Source organism: Sebastes umbrosus, chromosome 14 (genome assembly GCF_015220745.1).
Source record: "Sebastes umbrosus isolate fSebUmb1 chromosome 14, fSebUmb1.pri, whole genome shotgun sequence".
NCBI classification, from domain to species: Eukaryota; Metazoa; Chordata; class Actinopteri; order Perciformes; family Sebastidae; genus Sebastes; species Sebastes umbrosus.
In genome coordinates, this window is record NC_051282.1 from 15,319,174 (window position 1) to 15,332,702 (window position 13,529).

The 13,529-nt window shown below is 38.8% G+C and overlaps 1 protein-coding gene across 1 annotated transcript; it reads right to left on the reverse strand.

The window, feature by feature from the left end:
- Positions 1-591: 591 nt before the first annotated feature.
- LOC119501014 (germ cell-specific gene 1-like protein) lies at positions 592-10,429 on the reverse strand. The gene is made up of 5 exons (XM_037791089.1): positions 10,126-10,429; positions 7,358-7,405; positions 5,772-5,924; positions 3,352-3,463; positions 592-1,886 (listed from the first exon to the last, which is right to left on the reverse strand). The coding sequence occupies exons 1-5, from the start codon at positions 10,427-10,429 to the stop codon at positions 1,592-1,594; spliced, it is 912 nt and encodes a 303-aa protein (XP_037647017.1). The 3' UTR covers positions 592-1,591.
- Between the last annotated feature and the right edge of the window lie 3,100 nt (positions 10,430-13,529).

The following is a 13,529-nucleotide window of genomic DNA, read 5'->3' on the forward strand; positions in this document are numbered from 1 at the left end:
AGCATATTTGCACACGTCGTTTCATATGCACACACTGTAAATTTGCCTGCCAAGTGGAGATCATCCATATAGCAACAAGCGGCGGCTGATCCTCTCAGCTCCATATGAGCTGTATGATGAACCGAGCACAGCAGACATCAGCTCGTACCATCTGCTCCTGAATAACAGTCATGATTATAATACTCACAGTGTTGTCGGCTCCAGACACAGAGAAGATGTACTTTTTGTTGACAAGAATAATCTCTCTCCTCCGATGATTTATGGTACACATGGACGGATTATGAGACAATGAAAAAAGGCCTCCCACCCCTCCTACATATAGGAGCAAAACCCCCAGACTGAAGAGACTTAGAACAGCCGCAGCTGCATCATTTCTAGTGGTTTTGTGTCTCTTTACGGTTGTTTTGTGTATCTTTGTGGTGGTTTTGTAAGTTTGTTTGTATCTTTGTGTCTTTATGGTTGTTTTGTGTATCGGTTATGTGTATCTTTGTGGTGGTTTTGTGTATATTTGTGGTCATTATGTGTGTCGTTAGGGTTGTTTTGTTTATTTGTGTGGTTGTTTTGTGTATCTTTGTGTCTGTGGTTGTTTTGTGTATCTTTGTGGTTGTTTTTTGTGTCTTTGTGGTCATAATGTGTGTCTTTCTGATTGTTTTTTGTGTCTTTGTGGTTGCCCTATATTTCTCTGTGGTCATAATGTGTGTCTTTGTGGTTGTTTTGAGTCTCTTTGTGTCTTTGTGGTGGTTTTGTGTCTCTCTTTGTGGTCATTCTGTGTGTCTTTGTGGTCATTTGTCTCTTAGATGTTGTTTTGTCTCTTTGTGCTTGTTTTTTTTGGTCTTTGTGCTTGTTTTGTTTGGTCTTTGTGCTTGTTTTGTGTGTCTTTGTGGTCATTTTGCATCTGTCTTTGGTCATTTAGGGTGTTTTTGTGGTGGCTTCACACCCCTTTCTGATTGTTTTGTGTGTCTTTGTGGTCTTTTTATGTCTCTCTATAGTTATATTGTGTCAATCTGTAGTCATTTGATTGACATTCCAACAAGAAGTGTTAACAGTCCCTTGACCCCTTGGGCAACCCATTTTGGGCCCCTTTGCCTGTGCCCAGTAGGCCCATTCAGTAATCCTTCCATGATGGTATAGTACAGTAATGATCTCACTAGGTGAGGTAGGTGACCAAGCCTCATCCCAGAAAGCAACACGAGTAACATTTTCATGCAACTTGAGTTAAAAAAGGCCAATTCAGCAAAAGATGACAACATGAGACATAATATAAAGGATCTGTGCAGCAGCAGCAGGAGCCTGCACATCATGCAGCTTGTCACAGATTAGTGTGAAGACGTTGAAATTGCAGCCCTCTTCCCTTCCTCCCACATGGAAAGATTTGATGAAATGCGTGTCGTGTCAAAGCCGACCATGTTACATTAATTCCGGAAGAAAAATCTGGGCTCTGTCCTCCCAGACACACATTCAATGTGTGGCAACAAAACAAACAAATATAGCTCCTGTATTAGGAATTTAAATCCAGGAACAAGTCAATCTGGGTCCAGGAAATCAGCCCCGAAAACTGTTCCAGTGGGGCACGGGGGCGGGGACTCCATTTTTAGCAATATGCCTCTCCTTGTGGTTCTGGTTCATGGTCCATTTCCACCACATATGTTGTTCCTGTGGAGGGTTTGTGGCCGTTGACCGGCAGTTCTAGCTGTGCCTCGGCGTCAGCGGTCAGGTACATGTCCCACATCTGCTCGGGGAGGTCCTGCTCCAACATCTTCTGCTTGATCATCAGGCTCTTCTCGATGTTCCGCCGCTTGTATTTAAACTCTACGATGGTCTTTGTGTACCTGTTGAGCGCCGTCACTGCAGAGCCCATGCAGGTGCCAAAAGAGCCCCACGCTAAGCTGAGAAGAGGTTCAAAAACAGCGTTAAAGTCACACTGCTGCAGAACTCAACCAAACTTACCAATTAGCAGAATTAACATGTCTTTTTCTACATTTTTGTTTAGTTACAGAAATAATCTCGAAGGTTTTCATTTAAATAAATGTCTGTTAAGTCACTATCTATCGGAGGTAAAAACAATGGTGATTGAGCCTATATGACCCACTGATGAAAGCCCTTGTATTTGGCGGTATTACAAACTGGGTGTCTGCGGTGACATTCCCAGGAAAAATCCCAAGTGGCGATCTCTGGGAAGTGAGATTCAAAAACACACCTGCAGTTTACACTTATCGCCATACAGTAGGTGCCGCCAAAGAGAACGAAACGGGGACCTTCAAAATTTAAACTGTTAAGTCAAGCTGAAAATTCAATTTCCCACACTTTTTTTGTAAGGAAATAGAAACTAAAATGATACTGCAGCCATTGTGCATGATTTTCAAAAGAGGATAAAGCTGTTTTTGGACAAATTAGTGGAAACAGGTACTGTGTTCGAAAGCACTTCCTATTTACTATATAGTATGCTACATTTACATTACATACTTACATTTTTCTCTGCCATAAAATAATGAGTGTATGATTTTATCCACTATATTGTGCCCTCAACAATCCCACAATGGGTAGGGAAGAATAGTATCCATGGCATGTACGCTTGCCTTGCGTTATTGGAGCACCAAGTGCCTTTAGATTGACTGATGGGATTTTGTGGTGTTGATCGTATTACCTTTTACCATTTCTTTATTTTTACTAATGGGTTTATTGTGTATATATTTTTTTCTTTGTTTTCTATGTTGTTTGGACCCAAAGGTTTTATCTTTTTGTGTCAATTAAAGAAGTAACTACGTTACTCTCTGCTTGACTCAATTCATAGATGTGAAAATTTCCATTGCGTGACCCACACTGGTCTACAGTGGTAATGCGAAATGACAATGATTTATGAGTGTACGAAATGTCAATTTACTGCTCTTTTGTAAACTATGTGTCTATTACAGTATATAAAGAGTAGTGAGTGAACAGGGGAGTCATTTCGGACACAGCTAGTTTACAGTCTTTTAATTTCTGGTCACTATTGCTGGCTATAGTAAACTCAAGTCAAAAGTCTCAGTACTGATCAGTTCACACAGCCTACTTTAAATTTCTCAAAGCAAACATTCATGAGGGGGTCATATGACCTGACACAATCACATCCACCACAGATATCGGATTAAAAAACACTATCATTGACACAGAGTTATGTAGCTAACTGTCTCAAATAGTTTAGGCTACTGCGTGTTGCAGCAGGACATTAACTTGATGTTTCTACGGTGAAAAAATTTCTCTGAAGTTTAACTTATCAGTACAATGACATATAAAATTGAGATTTTAGGAAAAGAAATTCTAATTTCAGTTTGACTTTAAACTGCATTATTCAGTCGATATAGAAGTGCTTACATATAAGACCAGCTGTAGTCCCAGGTCTTGGGCCTCCAGTCTTCTGGTCCCATAGCGACCGCTAGCTGGAATATGGTGGTAAACATCATGTGGGCCACCATCCCACAAAGGCCTGAGAACAAGAGCAAACCAGTGTGTGTTGAACATGTTAGCAAACAGTTGCTTATTTCCACACCCATTAGAAGTCTTTGTGTTTTTTTCCACCTGATGAATGTTAATACATTATTCTCTCTCTTTTTGCTCTGTTTTTGGTCTCCACCACCAAATCCAGAGGGAAATATCTCTTTCTTTAGCTGCTAAATGCTCCACTATGTTCACCAGTGTGCTAATAATTTTAAAATGATTGACTGAAAACTAACAAACTTAACTTGTGTTGATTTCACCACACTGAATTCATGTTTTTTTAAAGTGTCGATTTTAGACGGTTATGTGTAATTTGTTACAAATGGTTAAAGTTATCTTGCAAATAAACCTGAGAAGAGATCTTTATGGAACAAATATTTACTGGCAGTATAACTGTATTGTACTGGGGTGTGATATAATCAAATGGTTGAGGTGAACTGGCATCGCTGTTATCTCCTGGCCCTCTCTCATCCAGCAGTCTGCCTCTCCACAGCTGCTTTTCTTGGGATTAACTCGTAACAACAGGGGGGGATGGGAGTCAGGGGATGGGGGGAGTAGAGGGGGGCGGGAGGGAGCTCCTCTGGGCAGGTCTTGGCACAGCCCAAAACCGCTGCCCCGGCTCCAATCGGATTAGTCCACAAACCAGCAAATCCTCCGAGGTAGTGAGTGGACGCAGTACGCTGCTCTGTGTGTTCGTCAACCAGCCCTGCTGCCCTGCTCCTTTTCTTTCTCATTTACAGCAACGTTATCATCACCTAAAGTACATTTTGTCAACACTTTACAGCACTCACTATTTAGCATTTATAAGCAGTATAAGCATATTTAATAAATGGTTTATAACACACCATAATGTAGCAGATATAAGTGTTTATTTATGTCAGCAACTACAATTCATCTTGTGTGCATCCATCAGTGTGTAAACAGACAATGAATGACAATATAGTAAAATAATATTTTTCTAATCTTTAGTATGATGTTTTCTTCCATGTCCATAGTTAATCGCAAATTAATCACACATTTTTTTTACGGGAGATTTATCAAGTATGTAATACTCTTATCAACATGGGAGTGGACAAATATGCTGCTTCATGCAAATGTATGTATATATTTATTCTTGGAAATCAATGGGAAGAACCCATTTTCATTCACATATCTTGAGGTCAGAGGTCAAGGGACCCCTTTGAAAATGGCCAAGCCAGTTTTTCCTCTCCAAAATTTAGCGTAACTTTGTAGCATTATTAAACGTCCTTTGCAGCATGATGCCAGTATCTTCACTCTATTAATAATAATCTAGTAGTCTATAAATCCACTACAACAAAAAAATTGCAAGTTGTGTAAATGCGTCAAAGAAATTAATTATTATTGCTTTAACTCTGACAGCCCTAATATTTATATATACACTCTAATATATATATATGTATATATAGTATGTATATACAGTATACTGTATATGTATATAAATACATGATGGAGGTTGAACAGACCGAAACATTGTAAATTAATAAATATTCCAGATGTAAGCGAGGCAGTGAGCAGAGACTTTTTCAATAATATAAAATGTCTTTATGAATACTTAATGTTCTTATATCTGCGTACAACTATACACTATAGTGTGTTCAAAAAATGTAATAAATGCTAAATAAGGTGAATTTTTATACAACAGATTTCTTAGAATAAAATAAGGCATGACACTTTAACACGCAGACGTTCTTTTCTTACCTTACTGCAGTATTTAGTTTGGGGAATTTATGGAAAATATCAGAGTTGAGGCTTGTTTGTTGCACAGCATTTCACAGTTGCATTAATATTGATGCAACTGTGAAATGCTGGCCTCTGTCAAGCAACATGTGTCACTTTTTCCACTCGTTACATGCATTAAGTCTTTTCAAAATAAACTTCCATCTTCACAGGAAACAACTTGGTTTGGTTTAGGCAACAAAATTACTTTGGGAAAAGATTGTGGTTTGGGTTAAACTAACTTTGGAAGTAGCGTAAATTAAGTACGGAAGATACGTGACAAATAAATTAACGTCCCGCCTCGTGGGTGAAAGCCCGGTGTTTTTTTTTAGTAGTCAACATTTGGACATTCAGCAGGCCAACAAGCAGTGTTTGTATTACTGTGACTCCAGTCAGATCCGCTGTGGGATTTCTCTGTGTAGCAGTTTTATCTCGGCAGATGGAGGTCGGCATCAGCTGCTGTCATTCAAAACAAGTAGAAACACCCACGCCAACATCACACCTGCTGTTACACCTCATCTGTTGGATGACAGTGATGGAAAAGAAAACAGCAGCGTTACCTGACAGGGCAGTGCACATGGCAGCGAAGGCACTGAGCTTCAGTTTGTTCATGATACTGAAGCAGGGGCATTGCTCTAGGATCATCAGAGCCCCGCCTGTGCAGAGCAGGGTAAGGTACAGACTCTCAGCCACGATACACAACCATAGGACCCCTGGAAACACAGGAAACAGAGGGAGGGAGGATTGAGTTGTGTTGTCCTCATAATACCTTGTCCCTGATGAATAATCCCACTCATCTGAAGTCATGTGGGCACAACAGGTCTGCTCCTTTTAGGTCTGGAGATCTGGATCTGATCCTCTGGGACCGCACAGATTTATAAAATCAGGGCAGCAGCTGTTGATGCTAGTTGTTCATAGCATGCTTGGAAAGGTGATAACTCACAGTACAGGTGTAGGTTCCTTTTTTTTTGGGTTTGTTTCGTGAAATGTATTCAATTAATTCTCAACTTTTTCTTTTAATGATATGTTCACATAGAAACACAGGACTTTACCGGATAATGTAACAATCCTTATATCATGGTCTGATTGGCTGCAGGGCATCCATTAAGTAAAGGATAATGCCCGACAAGGTGTCCATTATCAGGAATTAATGGACGACGTGGAGGCCAGAACCATCCGATGCGCAGCTAGACTTGTTGTTAAACATACGGTCAAATTATATTTACTGTTTTTCACCCATACGAATGTGATTGACGTTGAATCTTGCAAGTATAATGTTAGGTTTTTGGCTCGTAGCTGAGCCAAAGAGTTCTAACGCCTGAGCGGACTTGAAATATCTCCCGTTGCCAAGTCATAGCTAAGGTTCGTCCTATTTACTGGAGTAGAACAACGTTTCCATTGCATAAGAACCTTGTGGGATGGTAATGATTTTTCCAGGTATTGGCAAACCCTCTGGGTTACTAGGGAAATGGAGTGATTGCATTATGGAAAAACTTTAGATTTTGGCTGCAAAACGCATGAAAATATAAATTAATGGTCTTCATTTTTTCTTTGGTAAGTGACCATGGTATAAGCGGGATAATGTCCATAATCAGGAATTAAAGGACTTCACGCAGGCAACCATCCTCTGTGCAGGCCTCCACGTCGTCTATTAATTCCTGATAATGGACACCTTGTTGGGCATTATCCCTTACATAATTCATGTATTATGCGATGTTTAACTCATCCCCACTTTGTCGCAGTATGGACATTAGTGGACTGGGAAGATGCTGAGGCTTTGCTGGACTCACTAACTGGAAGTATAATTACATTTTCCTTAGCATCAAGCTTCGCTTCTCAGACCAGGAGTTTACGGACTAGTTGTTACTGAGCCAAAAATGTAGACGTGAGTTTTACCTCTCAATCATCAGTTTATAAATTTGTCATGGGCAAATATTCTACTGTTGATAAAGTTGTTTATTTGATAAGTGGTTGATACTAAAAAGAAGAATAGAAATTTAGGTAGCTTGTGCTGTAACATGTCCTTCTTACTGTAATAATGTTACCAGTGTTCAGGTATGCATCATACAATTTTCTCTCAAAACTTTCAAACGTTCAAACAAAACATTCACTCATTGTTAAAAATGTCAAACTTTCATCATTTTACCTCTTTCATGTTCTGGCGCAATCTCTGAGAAGTCTCGACAGTTAAACCCTGTGATGAGAAGAAAACAAAAAGACAGTAAAATTAATGTTGTAGAAATAACTGACACTTCCAGTATTTTACAGGTCTGTTATTTCCTAACAATTTCGTATGAAGTTCCCTTGAGGAGACAATGTAACAATGTAATTTCGTACTAATTATAGAGAAAAAGGGACTTTCCTTGATCGAATGAAACCTAAATAAATATTCATGCATTATTCATTTATTGGAAACTTTATTTCTTATAAAAGTTGAACTGTATGCTTGTCTGTTGACAAATCTCAAATTTTGGGGATATTCAGCTGACCTGCTGTGCGCTGACTAAGAGACTCTTGTTTATGTTAACAGTTAATTCAAATTAATTAATTGAGAGTGTAAAAACTGATATAGTTACACGGATCTTTTACAAGTAAAAATATAACTTAGGCTGTGGTATGGTCAGGAAATGTTAAAACATGCACATGTAATTTAATCAACCTTATCTAAGTATAACATGCAACATTTTCCTCTCGAAGTAACTCGCTTTGTTCAGATTTGTTTCTGGAAACACTATGACTTTTTTCTGAAAATATTTTGACTTTTTTTCTGTAAACATTATGACATTTTTGCAGAAACATTAAGACATTTTTTTCTGAAAATATTAACAGTTTTTTCTGGGAATATAGCTTTTTTTCTAGAAATATTAAAACTTTTTTCTCGACTTTTTTTTTTCTCCTGGAAATAGTATTACTTGTTTTCTGGAAACATTATACATTTTTTCTGGAAATATTATGACTTCTTTTCTCAAAATATTATGACTTTTTTTCCTTGAAATAATATGACCTAATTCTTGAAATCTTTTGTTTGTTTGTTTTTTTTAATTGCGGCCCTAATACTCTATAGTACTACAAAGAACCCTTGACGAACCCTTTCTCCAAAAAGGATTCTTGAGAAGCAAATGTTTCTGGGTAGAACCTCAGCCCTTCAGGAAGAACCCTTATTTCTAAGTTTAGATTAAACAATGTCTCTAAATTGCATGCAAATCCTTATACAAACTTATTCTATACTCAGCCTTATTACCAGAGCTTATGAAACCAGATGTGGCTTGCATGCAATGCTAAGAGAAATGGTTTTAATCCGGTTCTGACCCACAGGACCTCTGCTGGCAATGTTAAAACAAAATCTTACAAATACACAGTGTGATGAGTATGAGTAAGGTAGTTGGATTTTCTTCATACCGATGATAATTACACTTCCTGAGATACTGTACACATGTTCACTTGTATGTTCCTCAAAATGACACAGTCTTTTTTAGCTCTTGCAGTTGCCTGTTGTGTTAAGCGATTTCCTTACTGTAAATGCACATCAGCAGCTCAGAGGAAACTTAAAGGCCCTAAAAACATATTTTCTCAATCAGCTTCTTTCTATGAGCAATGATACCCTGAACAGTTTTGGGAGATTTCTGTAGATTTCTTTCTGTTTTGTAGATTTCTGATGCTCTTCTCATTGATTTAAAGTGGGCGGGGCCCTGTTGGAAAAAGGTGATGTCACATATTATGATCCAATTAGGATTAAGCAACATTTGAATCAAGTTTTTAAGTGTTAAACTCTTAATAAATGATAACTAACAAAGTATTTTTTCAAAACCTAGGATGTTGCTTATTTAGTCATGAGCATCTAATGTTTTCAAGAAAAACTTGAAACCAAGTTTTCAGGCTTGAAGCAACTCTCCAATCATCAGTTTTACGGCCCTCTCCTGATGGAACAGTTATTGCAACGCAGTCTCATGGCAGTTTGTGAAATACTCATGAAATTTAATCTATTTAATTCTTGTACATGGACACGAATTTCCCCTTTTCTTCGTGACCTTTCAGCACGACTTTCAACAACGTATTTTTCATGCTTTTTCCTACAAAAGTCATTGACGAACGTGTTAATTTCCACTCCAGTCTTTTCAAAATAAAACTACTCAGTTAGGCTTAAGAAAAGATCGACTTGGTTAGGCTTAGGCAACAAAACTACTTAGTTAGGTTTCGTGGTTCGGGTTAAAATAACTCTGGAAGTGCCATAACTTAAGTGCGGAAGTTACGTGACAAATAAATCAAAAATGACATTAAAAGCGGTCTCCTGTGTGAAAATCTTGTGTTTTTTGACCCACCCATCCACCCCGACCTCCTCCCTACGTGACGTTTGCTGCTCTTTATACTTCTCGGTTCACAATTACATTTGTTTCTATGCACACGAATCAATACATTAAAATTCGTGACTATTTCACGAACAGCTGTGCAACTGAGCTGGCTATTAAAGCAACTTTCTAAACAGGAAAGATGCTCCTTGAGGGCTGTGTTTTAAACTTAAAGAGCTGTGAGCATTATGAAACTGTCTTAACTTTTATTTTCCTGCAGTTTTCTTTGCAGGATGACCTACTGTCGTCTGAGGCAATACTTTCAGTATGGAGTGTAATATTGCAGCACGGGAGAGCAATTGTTATATTACCCCACTACATTTATCTGACATCTTCTATGGTCTACAAACATAAATGAGATACTGTGAGAAAGCATCTCCTTGTATCTACATAGTGTATAAATAAAGTTATGTTGTGGTAAATAAAGCATGTTCAGTGCATTCACCAAGGAATAGAGGGGAAGTGTTGAACCTGTAGATTGACAAAACAGTTTGATTTTTGCTTCCTCCACCATGACTTCCTGTTTTTGAACACCTAGCTGAAGCTGAAGGGTCATCGTCAGACTTACCGTTCATGTCGGCGGCCTGCTCACAGGAGAAAAATATTCCTGTGTGGAACTTCCTCAAAAGAAACTTCTCCTCTCCGCTCTCAAAGATGTACTGGACCAACCGGGTGTCGTTGATGTTGGAGCTGTTGAAGCGGATGCAGAACCACTGCTTCACCTTCAGCGGCGGTCCTGTGCAGAAGGGTTTGGGCACCTTCCTGGTCCCCTCACACCAGTAGCTGGTGGTCACCGCTGATAAGGCAAAAGCAAACGCCACAAAGTTGAGGGTGATCGCCAGAGAAGCCCGCCGCCCGCGCTCTAGCCTCATGGTCGAGGCCAGGCCAGAGGAGATGAAATGAAAAGGCAACTAATCCTGGCTTTCGATATGTAGCCGCCGTGTTACGCCTCCCAGCAGATATATCAAATCTTCATAATCTTGTTTGGGCTCTTTGGGTGAGATTTCTGTGCATCCCTCCGCCGCCTCTAATGGTGCAGCACCACCTCGATTAAAGGATTCATTCTCTCCACTTCCACAGAAACAATAGAAACCCATGGCACTCTTTGCTTTTCTTTGCTTCATTTGAACTCTTTCACTCTTTGCTGCTCGTCCAAACCCATCCTCGCTCCTCCCCTTCTACAAATCTTCTCCTGCAATATTATCCATTACAAAATGGCAAATTATATTCCAGACTTCCTTTGAGCATAATAAAAAGAAGATTACCACAAGTTTAGATTAAAATCTGGGACAAGTTTCCCCTGATATTCATGCATTTCATGTCGAAGCGCATCTCGCAGCAATTGCAGCCACAGACGTAAGATCGAGTGCCTGTTTTAGAGTCGCTGATCCGTGACATAATGTGTACAGTTTCATGTGAAACTCCATTCATAATGTGTGTGTGCATGCAGGACAAATCTCTTCATGTCTAATAGCCCGCTGATGTGGGATACGCCGCGCAAACGAAGACAAATCACTTACAGAATTATGTGAAGGAGATGACAGATGTTAGGAGAAAACATCTGCTGCCTTTACTCTGATTCATACAGAGTAAGTAGACAGATTGTCTTTTCTTCCTCGATGATTTTCCATCACTCCATTAAACTTGTCATGAGATTCTGCAGCTCAGACTTTCAGTAACAAACGTGTCACCTTTGGTTTGAGCTGTAATTTACTGCATGGATATGAATTTCATTTTAAAAGCTGAAATGCAGTGTTGAGATGCAAAATTCGAGTCTTGCCAACATCAGATGGTGTATCTGAGATTAAAATGGACAAGCAGATAAATGATCTGATGACACTAAGAGGCATTAAAACAGTAGTTCCCAACCTTGGCAAGATAAATAGGCATGCTAACATGCCCTACAACGACTAGCCTACGCTACCAGGCTGATTTTACCTAAAGCAGGTAAAATATTTGCCATCTTAGTTTAGCACTTAACACAAAGTAAAGATGAGGCTGATGGGAATGTCATTAGTTTTGCAGATATTTGGTCATGAACTAAGAAAGGGTGGAGCTAAGTACAACCAAACGCTGAATATCTCTTTTTTAGGCGACCAAAATGTTACAATTAACTGTCATGAACTGAAAACACACTGTGAAAGAGTTAAAGTTGTAGAAAAAACGCAGACAACTCCCAGATCGGACAACGCCACGGTAGCAACCTTTCAATCACAAGGTAGCCACGCCCTAAAGCATACCCTGCGTTATGGTCTATTTGACTCTAAATGGGACCATAATTTACTAAATGAACATCATGCTGTATTGAAGAAGGCTTGAAACTAGCGATTGAGACCATAAACCCATGTTTACAATGTTTACTGAGGTAATAAATCAAGTGAGAAGTAGGCTCATTTTCTCATAGACTTCTATACAATCAGACTTCTTTTTGCAACCAGAGGAGTCGCCCCCTGCTGGCTGTTAGAAAGAATGCAAGTTTAAGACACTTCTGCATTGGCTTCAGTTTTTCATGGCAATCCATCGAATAGTTCTCGATATTTCAGTCTGAATGAAAGAGGTGGACTGACCTCCTAGCAGAATTTTTTTCACATTTATTTGTAAAACACTATAATAAACCTGGAAACTGGAAATAAAACTTGAATATTTCCTCAATCACAGCAACCGTGTCATGATTTCTGAGCTAAATCCAAAATACACTGAATTAAAAGGTAAAAAAACCCCTAAAAAATCAAAGCTTAAAGAGATACAGACTCCAGGATTACTGATTTAAGTCCTCTAGTTGAGAACCATGTACTCTGACCATGTTTTATACATAACAACCCCAGCATTGGTCCACTATGGTCCTGAGTTATATATCTTAAGGCCACGTAAAATAATATCCCACCAAGGAACTAATAGCAATTGTTTTGGTGTTCTACAGTATAAATAAACTGCTGTGTGGCAAGTCTTTAACTAAACTTATACACGTATAGAATATACTGAATATCCCTTTTGGTCAATTAAGACAGAAAATATATTTTTCTTGTTGTGTATCTGTTCCAACCAGCTACCAGAAAACAATTAAGCAATTCAGAAATGTGTATGAAGGTCTGATGTGTGTGAACATAGAGAAAAGCCTTTTGACTCTTAGCGCTCTTTGCAAGAAAAGTATTTGCATCCATAATAATGTTGATTCATTGTCAGGTAAATTCATCTTTAAACTTGAGAGCTGTGCTTTGAGTCGCAGCCAGCGTCTCACTGAGTAATTCCCCTGAACACAAAGAGATTATTATGAACATTAGCTTCTGTGTACTCAAAATGTAAACACGGGAAGAATAAGTCCCAGCGTTACACTTGATGAAGCAGTAAGCCTGTTGTACAGTGAATATTTCCTGGACTCATCCCTTTCTTACATAATAAATACCTGCCAGGGGGAGTAAAAGCTGTAATATGAGAGTTTACGACTGACAGATGTGAGCCTTTTCTCCTGAGACAGAGACGCTCGGCATTCTGTGCATTTTATAACAAGATCTAAATGTTATGATGATGATATTTGAAAGACTAAACAATGATTTGGCTTCATAATCTTTTTTTTTAAAAGGTAGATATAGGTTTCAGTTTCAGATAGATGTTTCCAACATAGAAAATAAGAACAATATCCATTCACCAGTTGAAAAAACAACAACAACTGACCATCATAGATCCTTTACAAGCCAGTCACAACATCTGTCTCACACACAGCTAAAGGCTGGCCCACACTAGAAGAGTTTTCAAATCTTAACAGATGTTGAAAATGTGAGAGACCCCACACATAACGACATGTTATGATAAATGTAACAGTTTTGTTCCTATAGTGTGTGGAGAGCAACGATCTGGCCAAAACAGCAACACCACACACTAACAGATTCTTTCATGAACAACAAGAGTCCCAACTAAAAAAATCTCTCACTATCAAACGTGACTTTAGTGTAAACAAACATGGCGGATGACGGA